This window comes from Antennarius striatus, chromosome 9, assembly GCF_040054535.1.
Source record: "Antennarius striatus isolate MH-2024 chromosome 9, ASM4005453v1, whole genome shotgun sequence".
Classification (NCBI taxonomy): Eukaryota; Metazoa; Chordata; class Actinopteri; order Lophiiformes; family Antennariidae; genus Antennarius; species Antennarius striatus.
The window spans coordinates 13,992,284-14,006,756 of record NC_090784.1 but is presented as its reverse complement, the minus strand read 5'-3'; the positions used below and the strand labels follow the sequence as shown (position 1 = coordinate 14,006,756).

The 14,473-nt window shown below is 38.1% G+C and overlaps 2 protein-coding genes across 2 annotated transcripts; both read right to left on the bottom strand.

The window, feature by feature from the left end:
- Positions 1-7,261: 7,261 nt before the first annotated feature.
- On the bottom strand, positions 7,262-9,467 carry LOC137601682 (protein FAM8A1-like). The gene is made up of 5 exons (XM_068324022.1): positions 9,030-9,467; positions 8,355-8,475; positions 8,094-8,217; positions 7,855-7,994; positions 7,262-7,749 (listed from the first exon to the last, which is right to left on the bottom strand). The coding sequence occupies exons 1-5, from the start codon at positions 9,463-9,465 to the stop codon at positions 7,605-7,607; spliced, it is 966 nt and encodes a 321-aa protein (XP_068180123.1). The 5' UTR covers positions 9,466-9,467; the 3' UTR covers positions 7,262-7,604.
- A 1,155-nt stretch (positions 9,468-10,622) lies between these two features.
- fabp4b (fatty acid binding protein 4b) lies at positions 10,623-11,509 on the bottom strand. The gene is made up of 4 exons (XM_068323374.1): positions 11,390-11,509; positions 11,091-11,266; positions 10,869-10,970; positions 10,623-10,788 (listed from the first exon to the last, which is right to left on the bottom strand). The coding sequence occupies exons 1-4, from the start codon at positions 11,460-11,462 to the stop codon at positions 10,738-10,740; spliced, it is 402 nt and encodes a 133-aa protein (XP_068179475.1). The 5' UTR covers positions 11,463-11,509; the 3' UTR covers positions 10,623-10,737.
- Positions 11,510-14,473: the final 2,964 nt, after the last annotated feature.

The window sequence follows — 14,473 nt, the reverse complement described above, 5'->3', positions numbered from 1 at the left end:
ATTAATTTGCGAAGTTTATTTGTAATCCTCTCCAAAACAGCAATGAAATGACAAGTGGAATCTTCCATGTGTGTCTATTAGAGGGGTGCATCACCTTTGACGTGCTCATACATTTTATTGACACGGATCTGTTTGTCAAATAAACAGTAGAAGCTTAACAAGAAATACATTTAACATAATATCTCAAAACTCCTAGTATAATTTCAAGCTTTTAGAAGACCATAATCATTTTCGGGTCAGTTGTAGTTCCCCCATCTTCTTATTAGTGAGTCCTTCTGTAGAATAAACCAAATCCTGAAGGTTGTTGTTGTTGTTGTTGTTATTGTTTATTGTAACTTGTTGTATTGTATTTGTAAATAGTGGTGATAGCGTTCAGGCTGTGAAAGAAGCCAATTGCAAACACTGATTTTAAGTATCAGAGTTATTAAAAAGCGGAGTGTGGGTGGTTGGTTTGAGGTGAACAGCGGTGGCTCGGTCCTGTCTGAAGACAGACCTGTTCTGTGCTCTGACGCGCTCCGGTTTGGGGAGACAGCATTTAGCCTGCGCGCTATGTGGGGAGAATGTGCGAGTGCTTGCTGCCATGGCAACAAGGCAGCTCTACAGTCTCCAGTCCCCATTAAGAAAGATGGGTGGTAACGTGGCTGTAGCTCAATGGTGGTGTAGCATGACACGCTGAAAGAGCCTATTGAAAACCAGTGAATTCAGCGGTTAATGAAAAGAGCAAAGGGACAGCAAATCCACAAGCAGGTGTTACTGACTCACCTCTATATTTGTGTGCATCCACTAGTGAGAGGTTTCTGAATATTGCATCTACTCAATTTTAATATTTTTATCTGGAGGTACAGCACCTTTTGGTCTTGGGGTATGTTTAATATTGTCTTTTAATTCTAGTTTTATTTGGGCCAACAATAGAACGGTTGTTGCTCAAGTGACCTTGAATAGTCTTTGAATTAGACATGTAAAAATGAAGTTATTGAAGCAAAGGGGTTGAGTCCTGTAAACGAAAAACAATTGTTCTGCTTGTTTTCAAAATGAATCAAAGAAACTGTGTCCTTTCAATTTAATATGATTAGAGCATCAAAAAAATTAAAAGGAAATGAAATAAAAGCAATGTAATGTAATATATGCATAAAACTTTATGGACCGTTACACAAAATATGAGCAGTTACATTTGCAGCTGTGGATACGTCTTTTCTATCTAATACCACTTTCTATGGACACATACAAACAAATGTGCTCTGGCAGACAAGTGACAGGCAGGTTCTGTCCTCTGAATATTACATTTTGAATTTGTTTCAAAGGATATTCCTCTCACATGACACCCAAAGGAGTAATAAACATCACTCTTCTCAGTCAAATGCTTGCGGGATTACTGTCATCATTATAACAAAGTGTTTAACTCATTTTCATGTAGATACTGTGCATGTGCTGAAAGCAAAATCATCACAATAAAACAGATTTCATCCCATGTACAAGTGCCAAGATGCTTTTCATTCATCTGAAAATAGCAAGCCATTGCTTACGCACATCTCCAGTACATAGTTTAGGCAACTGAAGGATTGAGTGGGGGTGATTTGTGGAGGAGGAAAACTGCCACTGAAAGAACACGGTAGAATTTTTTCAAAAAATGAACTACATGAATCAGAAAAACACCAAATGAAATAGAACACTTGGCAGAATGTTCAACCAGAAAGCCATGCAGATTTTAAATTAAAACCAAGCCCTCCAAGGATGTCCACCAGAGATTTTATGCAACAAGTATGACAAGAAATGCTAATGAACCAAGAAAATAAAAAAAATACCTGTTATTTATTTATTTATTGTATTTATTCAGTTTATTTTCTTCTTTCCAGACATGTTATTACAACAGATTTTACTTTCATCAGTGTTGAGACATCAGCGACATCATCTGAAAAGAAAAAGAAAGGGTTGACAGGTAGAAGCCATTGGCTTGTAAGGTTCCGCCCCCTAGATCAACAACATCTCTTTCATTAACAGCTCATTGTCAACCAATACATAATTTACATGTCACAAATCAATTTAAATTATTTTATTCTGGTACATTGTTGTTTCGATCCGTCCATTTAGTCCAATAGTCGTGCGTCTTTGCACACCTCTTTATCAGTTCTTGAGAAGAGTCTGAATTTTGTTAATGTTCATTTTGTTATTCCTTTCAAGGGTTGCTTCTGGTCAAACTTATAATAATCGCCGTTGGATATCCTCCTTGAGCCGAGCATTGGACTCCTCATGTCGGTCACTCATCCTGGCTATGGCTTCATGAACTGAACTGTATACCACAAGCATGCAGCTTACAGGTGATCAACACAGATTCATGCTGTCTGTTTTACAGAAGATTGATTTACAAATTCAAGAATCCAGGCATCATTGAAATGACCTCAATAACCTCAGTGAAAGCCAGCCCACCCATGACGCGAGGTGCACATGCAGTACCAGATTGGCACGGTAGAGGGCAGCATACACACCACTGATGCAGTATACAGTAGTACGGTACATTGATCTTCAAAGTGTAAAGATCTGTTTGTCTTATTATTCTACAAATTAAAGAAACTTAATGTTTACTACTCCCTGGTTGGAATACTGTCATTTACTTTTCATATTTCAAACTTTGTGTTTCCTTCTGTATTGCATCTGTGCTGAAGAAATAACCCTATAAAAAAGAGTTTAAAATGTCACAAATTAGAAGAGGTCAGGCAAGTATGCATCTTGGATTATGTGTCATATTACAAATTTAAAAATTTCTAATTTTTCTATGCCACATCTTGCCTTTCCCTTCCAAACAGATATCCAATGATCAGATCAGTGTCAATAACAAGCTCACACTGCATAGCAATGGAAAAGGACAAACAGCTGGAGGGAACAGTGGAGGTGTGAGAAACATAGAAGGAATAAAAAGAAAAAAGTCTTAGTTACAAACTTCATGGTAAACCTGAAAAAATAGACAGCAAGACAGACAGGTTGATTGATTGGTTGATTGATTATATTTGTGTATCATTAAAAAAAAAAACTACTAAACGTCAATGCAGTACAAGAGAAAAACATATAATCAGATAATATTAAATATGATTGAAGCTTTGGCTGATTCAGATCATATTACATAAAAAAATTTCATATCAGAAGTTGTTAGGCCATTAAAGTTAACTTTTATCCAGAATGTGCTGCTCATTTTTGTGTCTTTTAATATTCAGCCTATTTTGTAGAAAAACAAAATCACTTGCTGTGATGCTGTGCTTTTAACAATGATATTTCAGTCAAAAACAGAAAATAAGACAGATAATCAACTTTCACTCAAGCTATAAGACTTGTTTTAAGTAGCTGCAGTCCACAATCACTGCAGGTTTGTTTTTGACATGATTTTCCTGTTCTCATCTACGCTGTATCTTTATGTGATAAAACAAACATTTAATTCCAGGGTGGATTAACCTCCTTTTTACCAATGTTACAAATGTTTTATTGAATAGGGACAAAATATGTAACAGTAAAATAAAGAAGCATGTCATTATGCTTGACATTTTTTCGGGAGGAAGAAAATTCCCTGGTTTGAGCAGCATTCTCTCTTGTTGACTTATCGGCCAAATTGGTTGGCAGAACAACTGTGGGCACTGAGCATTTGTGGGAAGCAGTCAGAGATGAATGAAATAGCATTAATGCAGCACACTGTGAAAGCCTTTCAGACAGCGAATGGCTATGTTCCGAATAAAAACAAAGGGAAGGACATCCCATACTAAAACATACCTTGCCTTCAGATAAACACATACAACATAATGTGACAAATATATTGAGCACCTCTGTGGTCAAAATTGGAAAAAAAATTACTTTCATCATGCAACCAGATGTTAAACATTTTTTCAACCATTTTCTACCATTAAATTTGTATTCAAATATTTATTATGTGCTGCAAATGTATATTTGATACTGTGTTACCCTGAACAATTTTTAGGAGAGGAAAGGCAGAATTTCATTGCAGTAGCCATTTCACTCCACGTAGTTGTCTTGACAACAGTATTCACAAACACAAACAAAAACCTAATTTTATGTCACACAAACTGGTATGAATGCTGCGCTGCTCTCCCTCTGCTCACAATCACGCCTACAGTCTCAGTTGATGCTTCTACATCACTCATCCTTAGTTTGTACACGCTTCACAGTTACATTGTTTTTATGCCAGGGAAATTATCTTGAGCACAGGCAGCATGCTATTCTGGAAAATGCATTTATTCATATCAAACCCACTCTGATTGATTCACTTTCCTAGAAATTATTTCATTCATGGTTTATGGTCATCGTAAATGGAGTTTCTTGCAGATGATGCAGTGGTGATATGATACCCAAATCAGGCACTGTATGATATTTATTATCCAACAAATTTCTTTTTTAACATTATTACAAATAAACAAAATATTATACGGTATCTTATACAGTACAGTCCCATTTAACTCATAGGGACACACTTCCAAACATTCATGAATCATAAACCATAGCAACTCCAATAGGGCCAGTCACGTGCATCACTTTCTATTGTACCTTGGAAACATTTCTATATTTATTTGAGTTTTATCATCCTTTTAGTTGTGTTTTGTCATTCTCCTAAACATTTCTATAAAGCTCAGGTTTTCAAACTTTCCAGCGTTTAAAAAACCTTTTTACATTTATTAACTATAAGAAGTCACAAATAGATTAGAAATCAATTTTATAATAGAGAGAGGTGGCAAAAATAGCAGCCAATCACACATATTAATATTTACCAAATACCATTAATGTTATTCTGCTATGTCTATATCTCTGAGGAGATCCGCTGATGTTGGTGCCATCTAAAGTGACTCAGACCGATACAGATGGCAGCTCTGTGCAGCTCTAATGAAGGCTACAGGAGAATATATATATTAAATATGGGACAAAAACTTTTTGAAAAATCTTCCTCCGCTGTTTGCAAAATAGCTAGAACACATCACCTTATGGATGAAACAGTACCATCTGTGAATCACTTAATCATACATTATTATCTGTGCAAAGGCATGTTTATTACTAGAAGGTCCTCTAAAGAAGAGCAAAAATGAATGTATGCATTTGCACTTGTTACCTGCTTCCCTCCCAAATGGCACTTATTGATGATTTACTTGAGCTGAAAGGGCGTTCAGCATAATGAGAAGTTAAATAAATTATACCCTAATTCAAATTCCAACAAGATATGTGCACCATCAAAATGAATGCCCTCAGAGTCCTGTTAAATATAGAATAAAATCAAGAATGCCTTGTCACCAGGACCTACTCTCAAATTAATTTGTTCTATTTCTGGTGTTTGTCCCACTTCCATCAAATTTCATGAAACTCCATTGAGTAATTTAAGCGTGGGTGATAAAAATCCTGAGGAAAAACTCTCATCAGTAAGGTATGCGAAAGAAATGTATGGAACGATCACTCAATCCAGACTCCCCTCAAATTTGGGAGAATTCTTTCATGACACACACTTTCACCAAGTTCTATGGTATCTGGATTCTCTCAGGTTTTTTCTGTAAAATGACACACCCTGCCATCAAGTTTTAGAATACCTGTCAAGTAGTTCTTGTCTAATCTTTCCAACAGTCAAACTGAACTATGCTGCTGGAATCATTTCTTTCCCCGGCAGAGCTTAAAACATTTAAGAAGGTGACAGGAATGTGGAATAGACATTTCACAAACTAACTGTGGAACCATGTGGCAGTAAGGCACAACAGTTAAAAAGTGTGACCTCAAATAATAGACATTAAAAAAATGATCCATATCTTTTGGTGAAGGGCAGTCACAGTGGCAGCATAAGCACCTTCATGTTTTATTTCATCTGTGAAGTAACATCTAATTGAACAAAGGAGAGTAAAAAATTTAATGTACAGCTTGTAAAAATAATAAGAATGTACTCTTATCCTTACTGTAGTAATGGAGGGACTGGATTCTTGTAATAGTTTTGTTGGTACAACATTAATATTCAAATTTATGTACCCAAGCTACAGTGATTTACATAAATAATTAGTGTTTCAATGTGTGATTGTCTTTTTTTAATTCACTGTGAGGTTTATTGGAGCACAAAACTCTGTCCTAAATTATTTATAATAAATGCTCCCGTCCAGTCTCTGTAGATAGAAGCAGGTATAAAAATAGATCACAAATATGCTTGCGCTCCAAATAAAGCTATGCTCCCTCATCAGTGCACAGTACAGTGAATCAGGTGGGCAGCGTCTGCCCACACTGTTCTGGTCTACAGAGCAGCGCTTCCTGACGGGGAGTTATTCTGTGTTATTCAGCTGCCTACAGTAATGGCAGGGTGCATGTGTGGCGTATGGGCCTGGGGGGTTGCTTTGTAATCAGGGAGGACCATCTGTGGCTCTCAGCTGAAGCTGCCACTTAGAAGGCCTAACACAATCACCACATCAGCACATGCCAACAAATGGAAATTTGACAGCCGGCTCAAAGTTTTTGTGAATGTGAGAAATGCATTGATGTTGGTTCAAGTGATCGACTTACTTCAGTGAAACACAGATATTTTTATTCAAAATGTTTACATGCAAGTAAACTTCCTGTGTGCTCGTTCTCATCAACCCAAGCAGACGTCTGAATTTCCAGCAGATACACACTAGATGGAGTCACAAGCCTTTCAGTAGGAACGTCACCACTCTGCTGTAATCTACCAAATTTAAAATATTATGCCCATAACAGTGTAGAGGACATATCAATTAATTAACACATGCTGATTTCATTCTGTCCTCAAATCAAATCAAAGCTGCTGTCGAATCTGTGAAGGACGTTCAGGTTTTAGTGGGATTTAAATTCAGGACTCCCTGGATTTGAGACCAAAAGCTTCTTACTTCTACTTTTTAGAACATTTGGGATTTATTCAGTCCATAACATACAATATATAAACCTATTACCACTTTCATCATGAACTGAATTATGCACCCATTACACACACAATGGCACATGAATGAGTTAACGCTCAAGTTCATATAATGGGGGAATTTATTTGGTGTCAAAACACTGTAGGCATTATCAAAAATTAGACAATAGACATATCAAACATGCAGGTGACCAGTGGCTTCATTGAATGGTCAAAGATTAACTGTTAAGTCACAAACATGCTGAGTTCAGAATCGAGGAAGTTCAGCAGTGGTAATCTTCTCATTCCTGTTTGACACATTCATTAGAAAATAAAGCCAAGGATAGAAAATCATGCTGCAGTGACCAAGATCATCAAAATGAAAAGTCTGTGCAGTCAAATCTGAAAACAAATGTTTAATTCAAAGAGACACTCATGGAATAACCTCATTAATGCAACATTAGCAATTCAAACACTGAGTAATGCAATACATTTGCCCTTAATCCGGAGTGTTTGTTTTTTTTAACAAAAGAGGTAAATACTGTGCTAAAAAAAAATACATTTCAGGTTCTGAAAGCAGCATATACTGTACATACATACAGAATACATCTTAGTCCATACTGATGTGGGTCACACCTACAGCAGTCCTCTTAATTCTCCCATGTGTCCCTCTGATGCTGCTCCATTCTGCTGCATGGATCACAGTCTGCTCAGGGTTTGTGTGAGATTCTCTTTTGTATCATCTCAGCCTGGGGCGCTTCACAACTATTGTACCTGCTACCATATCGTACACAGTCCTGTTATGCTGGAAGAACAGGAGAGTGATAAAGGCTGGAAAAAAGAAGGCAATTGAAAAATTCTTGTTCAAGGCTCGGACAGTTGATCTGCGGTGGGAGACAGAGACAGGAATTACATTTGGAACAAAATAGACAAACTGGGTCACATTGTTATGAAACTGCTAAGTGCATGTGTTTATATTGACTACTCACGCAGATAAAGAAACGTTAGTTGCTGGTACTACAAGCACCCTGTTAGGCTGAACCAGAACTGAAGAATCACAGGTAACAACTCGGAGTCCTATGAGGAATTTTCCTGGAGTGGCTCCTCCTGCTCCCCAAATACACACAATCTGAAAGAACAACATGTCGGCCCTGTTACACAACTGATGAGGGCCTTTGTAATCTAACCCATCGCAGATAGCACAATCTGGACAACTGAAGGAACTCGCCTCATAGAAACACACTAATATCCGGTACACAAGAGCAACAAGCATCATTTTCTGGAGCTCCTCCATCGATGTGTCCTCATCAATTTCCTCTACTATGAAGTGCATGGCAAACTTTGACACATCCCTGAAAAGGAAAAGAATAATATGTCTGTGTTGTATTTCTCTGCATTCATTTAGCATTGCTTTGGGGTGATTTTTAAAAAAAAGGCTTCATCATCATTTAGCATACAGGATATACTGAAATCAATTAAACAAACTCACTTTATTCCACTCAAGTGCATAATACTGATGATTATGGTCGCTTTGATGAAAAACAATATGAAAAAATCCACCATCTCAGCCAGGAGTCTTTGAAAAGGTGAAGGAATGCTGTACTCCCGACCTGTGGTGAACAATTAACTCTAAGTTTCCAGCAGGCACAAACACGTACATACAGTAATGTTATCATTACACTCATGTGATCACAGTCAGCATTTAGCCCTCTTAGGCCTCCCTCACATATCTATAACATGTTAGAACCAGGGTGTGTTTAGAGCAAGTCTGATACTAGGATTGTAAATGTCTGCTGCACATTATCCAGGGCCAACAGCACTGGGTCAGATTTCAGTGAGTGTGTGAGAATGCACTAATAAGTTATCAGATAATTCTCCAGACCCAAACCCGACCCCAGATACATCTGAGCAGCTGCCTGCTAGTTAAACAGACAACGACTGAGTGAAAATGATAAATTCCCAGCTACCTTTGAAAGCACCACCGAAGTGGTTGAGAACTATTGACATAATAATAATAATAATAATAATAATAATAATAATAATAGACCTTTATTGTCCCACAGTGGGGAAATTTGTGAATTTTCGGAACTGACAAAACTTTCCCTGGCTAACAAAACATTTGTGTTGTAGTTGTAGGTTTATATTTAAATTATATAGCTGTTACCTGCTCTCGGAGCCTGGATCGGCTGCTGCTGCTGAGGCTGCTGAGCGGTCACCGCAGCCGCCTCACCCGTCCGGCTGCCGGCGGAGGGAGCGGAGGGCGGGCACAGCAAGGGGAGACCGAACGGACCGCTATACCAGCTGTGGGAGTTGATATCAGAAGATGCTGTCCCGTTTGCTGGCTGTAAATAAGGACAGGACATGGCTGAAGCCGCCAGCCAGCTCTGCCAGTTCACGTATCCGGTGTAGTACTGCCATATCCACGCCTGGAGCTGCGTGCAGTACTCCGTGGTGGCGTGGATTTCTTTAGCATTCCGTTTTCCCTCTTCAGACTTGTCTATTCTTTGGGCAATTTTGTTGACATCTGCCTCAACTTTGTGTTGAAATGCTGTAGTCTTTTGCTTGTCTACTTCGATGTTTGTGTTTTCTTCGTCGGCCATGTTTGACGATGACGTAGCGTCACGTATGACGTCATTCAGGATATAGAAAAAAGTTGAGGACGAGATCACTTGTTACAGCAAACATTATGGTCGAAATTGTATTTATTGGAAGTAAGTGGGCTTGAAACGAATCCGTTTTCTCAATTAAAATCAAACATTTGAAGTTATGGATAAAGCGGCAGAAAATGAATAAAAGATTCCCCTAAATAACCCTCCACTTCGTAATAATGGTGCCGTCCAATCAGTTGCTATTACAAAAAATGGCCGCGAGGGGGCAGCACTTCGGTGCGATAAGAGCCGCAGTGAAGGAGGCAGCAGTTCCAGTCCTTTCTGTGCGGAGATTGTACTGCATGTTCTCCGTGTCTGCGTGGGCTCTATCCTAGTTCTTCGACTTCATCCCACCTCCAAAAACATGCAATTTAGGTCCATTGATCTCAAAATAATTATTCTAAATTAGAGAGGATTTAACATGCTTGGGAAACTGAAGATCTTCTAAAAAATCATCCCCGTCTCAGGTAGTTATTAAATCAAAAGATGAAAATATATGCACACATAGAAATTGGATAAAAAATGCACGTGCTTTTGTGACATTCAGAATACATCATCTTTTCAGTCAGTAAACGTGTTGCCTTGGATATACAGTGTAGTAAAAAAGTCAATAAATCTTTAAATTAAATCTGAAATACCCGAACACCCTAATTAACAAATATGCACATACTTGATTAACAAATCTATGAGGAAAGAGGCTAAACTCAAATGAGGTGCTGCTCCAACTTTAAGCAAGGAGTCACCCTTTTTACCTCCCATTTACCCACATGTTACTAGAGGGTTTTCTTTGCTAAAAAACAATAGACCTTCATATAACTCCACAAAAGGGTCAGAAGACCAAATTATAAGACTCAACATTGCTTTACCAATTTTACATCAAACAGCTTGTAAAATTGTAGACATTGGATCCGATTCAAAAAGTTTCAGTAACTTAATTTCATGCTTAAGAATATGACACTCTGACACACCTTTTTCCTTAAACAATTAGGCAACACATTTTTGGTTTAATTTCATTAAAACCTAAATAGGTTTCAATTAAAAAATTTCCACCTTCAGCAAGCATGAAAAAGAACTTTTCTCAAACATTACTTGGCCTATTGAAGGAAACTGAAAAAGAACATTCAAGTTTTTTAAACTAGACAATGTGCACAGAACAAGTTTAATATATACAACTACAGACTAGAGTTTCACAGTTCAGACTTTATTGGGAGAATGGTAGAGGAATTAAGCTGCTTTATAAGTCCTCACTGCAACAACGTCACCCATGAGGCATGTCTGTGGGGGGGAATGTTCAAACGTTAGCTCATGAATGCTTCTGACATTTCCAAAAACGAGCTGCTCCTCTGATCACTCACAGCTATTAATTGTCCATCTCGTATCTCCCGTTCCAGTGTCGTTTCTTTTCCATCCCAACTCTGTTTTTGCACAAGTTTGCCATTCTCGAAAGTGACGACTGTCTGTAAACAAAGTCAGACTGTCAGAAGCACAGGACACGTGTGTGTGCGTGTGTGTGTGCGCGTGCACGTGTGTGTGTGTGTGTGTGTGTGTGTGTGTGTGTGTGTGAAGACAGATCTCACCTTGGTGTTCCGGCCGTCTGCCGTCATCTCGCTGAACTCTTCGTTGAGCTTGAACCTGATCTCGGTGGTCTTGAAGGTGCTCACAGACCTCATGGTAACAACCCCCGCGTCACCCACGCTGATCAGTAGGTCCGGTTTGATCGTGTTGCCCACTTGCCGAATGGCGAAGTTCACACCTTCAACACAACGTCATAGATGTGATTAGTCTGACTGATCATCACGCTGATAAAGCGTCAATAGGCTTTCAAAACACATTACAAAAAAAAAGAAAAAAGAAAGGACGTGCGCCCTTATGTTACCGATGGCCTTCATATATTCATCAAAGTTCTCGCTGGCCGTCAGAGTCCAGGTTCCGACAAACTGTTCCACCATGATGAAGATGATGAAGGTCCGTCTGATGTCCTGCGTCCACGGCTGAAGAAGGGCATAGGGGCCACAGCGCTGCTGATGGGACTCATTTGAAGCCGGATCAAACACGTGCTTAATGCTGAGGTGCCAATCAAGAGCAGGTGCTGCTGTTGTCATGGAAACCAGAGCGCGGGGGGGGGCGTGACTTCAAATCATATTTCAAATACATTTACATTTAGATAGATAGATAGATAGATGGATGGATAGATAGATAGATAGATAGATAGATAGATAGATAGATAGATAGATAGATAGATAGATAGATAGATAGATAGATTGATAGATAGATTGATAGATAGATAGATAGATAGATAGATAGATAGATAGATAGATAGATAGATAGATAGATAGATAGATCCATGAAATAAGTGCCAGAAAAAAATATTTTTTAAATTAGTGTTTATTGAAATTTCTGACAAATTTGACAACAAATAATATACATTTGTAACATGAGTTTTAATATACAGTACTGTACATAATTTTTGCTGCATCCACCATTTTTGTACATCCAAATACAAATGCTTGTGTCTCATTATATACATGAGGGGTATTTTTAGGTAACAAATATCAAACTTCTAATTTAAAGGGTCAAAACCATGTTAATTCTAGTTCAAAGCATAATCATTGCGCTCGGTTCTGTATGAAGGCCTTTTTTTGAGGTTGTTGTGATAATTAAAGTGTGGAAAAATAAAGCAGGAAGTTTTTGCCTGTTTAGATTTAAAATACACCTTGTTTTAGCTGTGTTTTTTAGTTAACAAAAACAAGACTGAACAGTGTATCAAAATCCTAAATTAGAGAGATTTCTTGCAGCGGGTTCATTAAGTTCTAACATATAACCAGTAGATGGTAGTACTTGACTTTTGTTGTGCTTGGGCCACAAACAAGATAAATCCTTTGCACTGACAAAACCCACATTTCTAAAATAAAATGTAAAATCATCCACAAAATGATATAGTTGCAATGAAAAACAATGAAAAAAATAATTGAAAGTAAAATTGTTAGCAAACTCACCATGTAATTCATCTACTCTCTTTATGTTACTGGTTAGTCTGTTCTTACAGTGTATAGAAATGGAAAATATCCATAAGCCATTTATATTAGATAAATGTATCTCTTTTCTGAACAATAAATAAATACAATTAGCAATATAATAAGTTTCAATCACAATCCCAAACTTTATGGAAAACAAAAGTTTGGTATATTTGTCTTAGATTAGTCATACGACACCTCAACAAAACAAAGAAATACTCTCCATCTCTGGATAAATGTGAAAACAAATGCACTATTTTCAGTGGTTCTTCCATAATGTTTTCATCACTCTGTAAATGTATGAATGCTGTAGTTATTTTACAATGTAAAATGAAAGATTTATTACATTTATCAGTGTATTTGATAATTGTTTGATATTTGCTCTGCAGGGTATGTTAATCAATCCACACAGGAACACTCAGATGGCAGCGGATGTGTGTCCTAATGTCACTATGTGCTTCCGCCCAGTGTTTAAATGATGTACTACACCAGGCTTGAGGTTTTACCACAAGCAAAGGCTGCTTAATACTGTTTTAAATAGAAAGTTGACCAAACTTTTCTCTCTGTTGTTTTTGTCCAGCTTTTGTCGAAGACGAATTCTCCAACAGGAGATTGGGATGTACACATTCAATTGCTGCATGATATACTATGGAATTTACTTCATCTTTTAATAGGTACAGTCTATTAAGTTGATATAAGTAGTCACTGTCTCTGCTTATTGATGTTTGACGAACTGATATCATCATTTATGACCAAAAATTACTGTGAAGCAAATCAGCTCCAGATTAGCCCTCCTCAGTGGATTAAAATGGATTGAGTTGTCCATTGACTGCCTCCCACCAAATATTTATCTCCCATTAAATTTAAGAACCAGTCGGAAAATAATGCTATACTGAGATTTAAAACTGCCAGTAAATTGATTTTAAGTACACTATGTTTAAAAGTAAAGGAAAATAGCTAAATGTGATGATAAAACTGTGCAGATGCTCAAAACATCTCCATTGTCTGCTTCAGTGAATTAGATTCTGTATATGATGAGAGAAATAGCCAATCTATTTGGGTTTTCTCCTAAGAGTCTGTTTTCATTCTCTTCACTCATTCTCAGATGAAGACATTTTGTTGGGATGAAGTCACCATGGCATCAGGTTCTGCGTGCCATCAGTCCCTGCGTCTGGATTTTGAAGAAAGCTGCTCATTTTCACAAGAGTGTGGGTGTCGCTTGGATGACAACCCCTCTGAGGTGGATACACCCTTTTATCCAAGCAGATCTGTGCTTGATGTTTTATGCAAAATCATCCATCAACATGAAACTGGAATTCTGTAATATTTAACATCATGGTTCAAATGCATCAATTATTCATTCACTTCAATCACAACAGATTGAATGGGGGGACTGCGGTGTATCACGGAATGCTCTTTACCATCCAATAAGATGATCACTTGTTTTGTTACTTGGGGCTTGTTTTTGCTTACATACAGGTGCCAGCAGACATTCAGCAGATGCTGAGCCCCATCTAATGAACATGAACTCTCGCTGGCTGCCACAGAGAAGTCCTTTCCTCCTGGTTTTCATCAACACTTCAGCCCCAATTGAAGGAGGAACAGTGGCCATGGACAAAAGCTGTATATACTGTACAAACACAGCTCTGAGCAGCAGCACACTGACTCATTCTTCGGTGTGTGTGAGAACGGAGGGGGACCCCTTTCAGCTCCTTTGTGTTGGTGTCTGTCAACAGTGTAGTTGGAGGCCGAGCCCATTGTGGCGGCCAGTGTTTCGTGTTTACACAGGGCCTCGCACAGCTTGTTCCCAGGGTCCAACCTGAGGACTCATGAATAATGGAGAGAGGATCCTCAGGGCCAAGGGGGAGTTTGCAAATTTAACTTCACTCATTATGAAACTGAGCTAAGGCATTAAATGCCGACAGGTAAAACCAAGGTCATTCCGA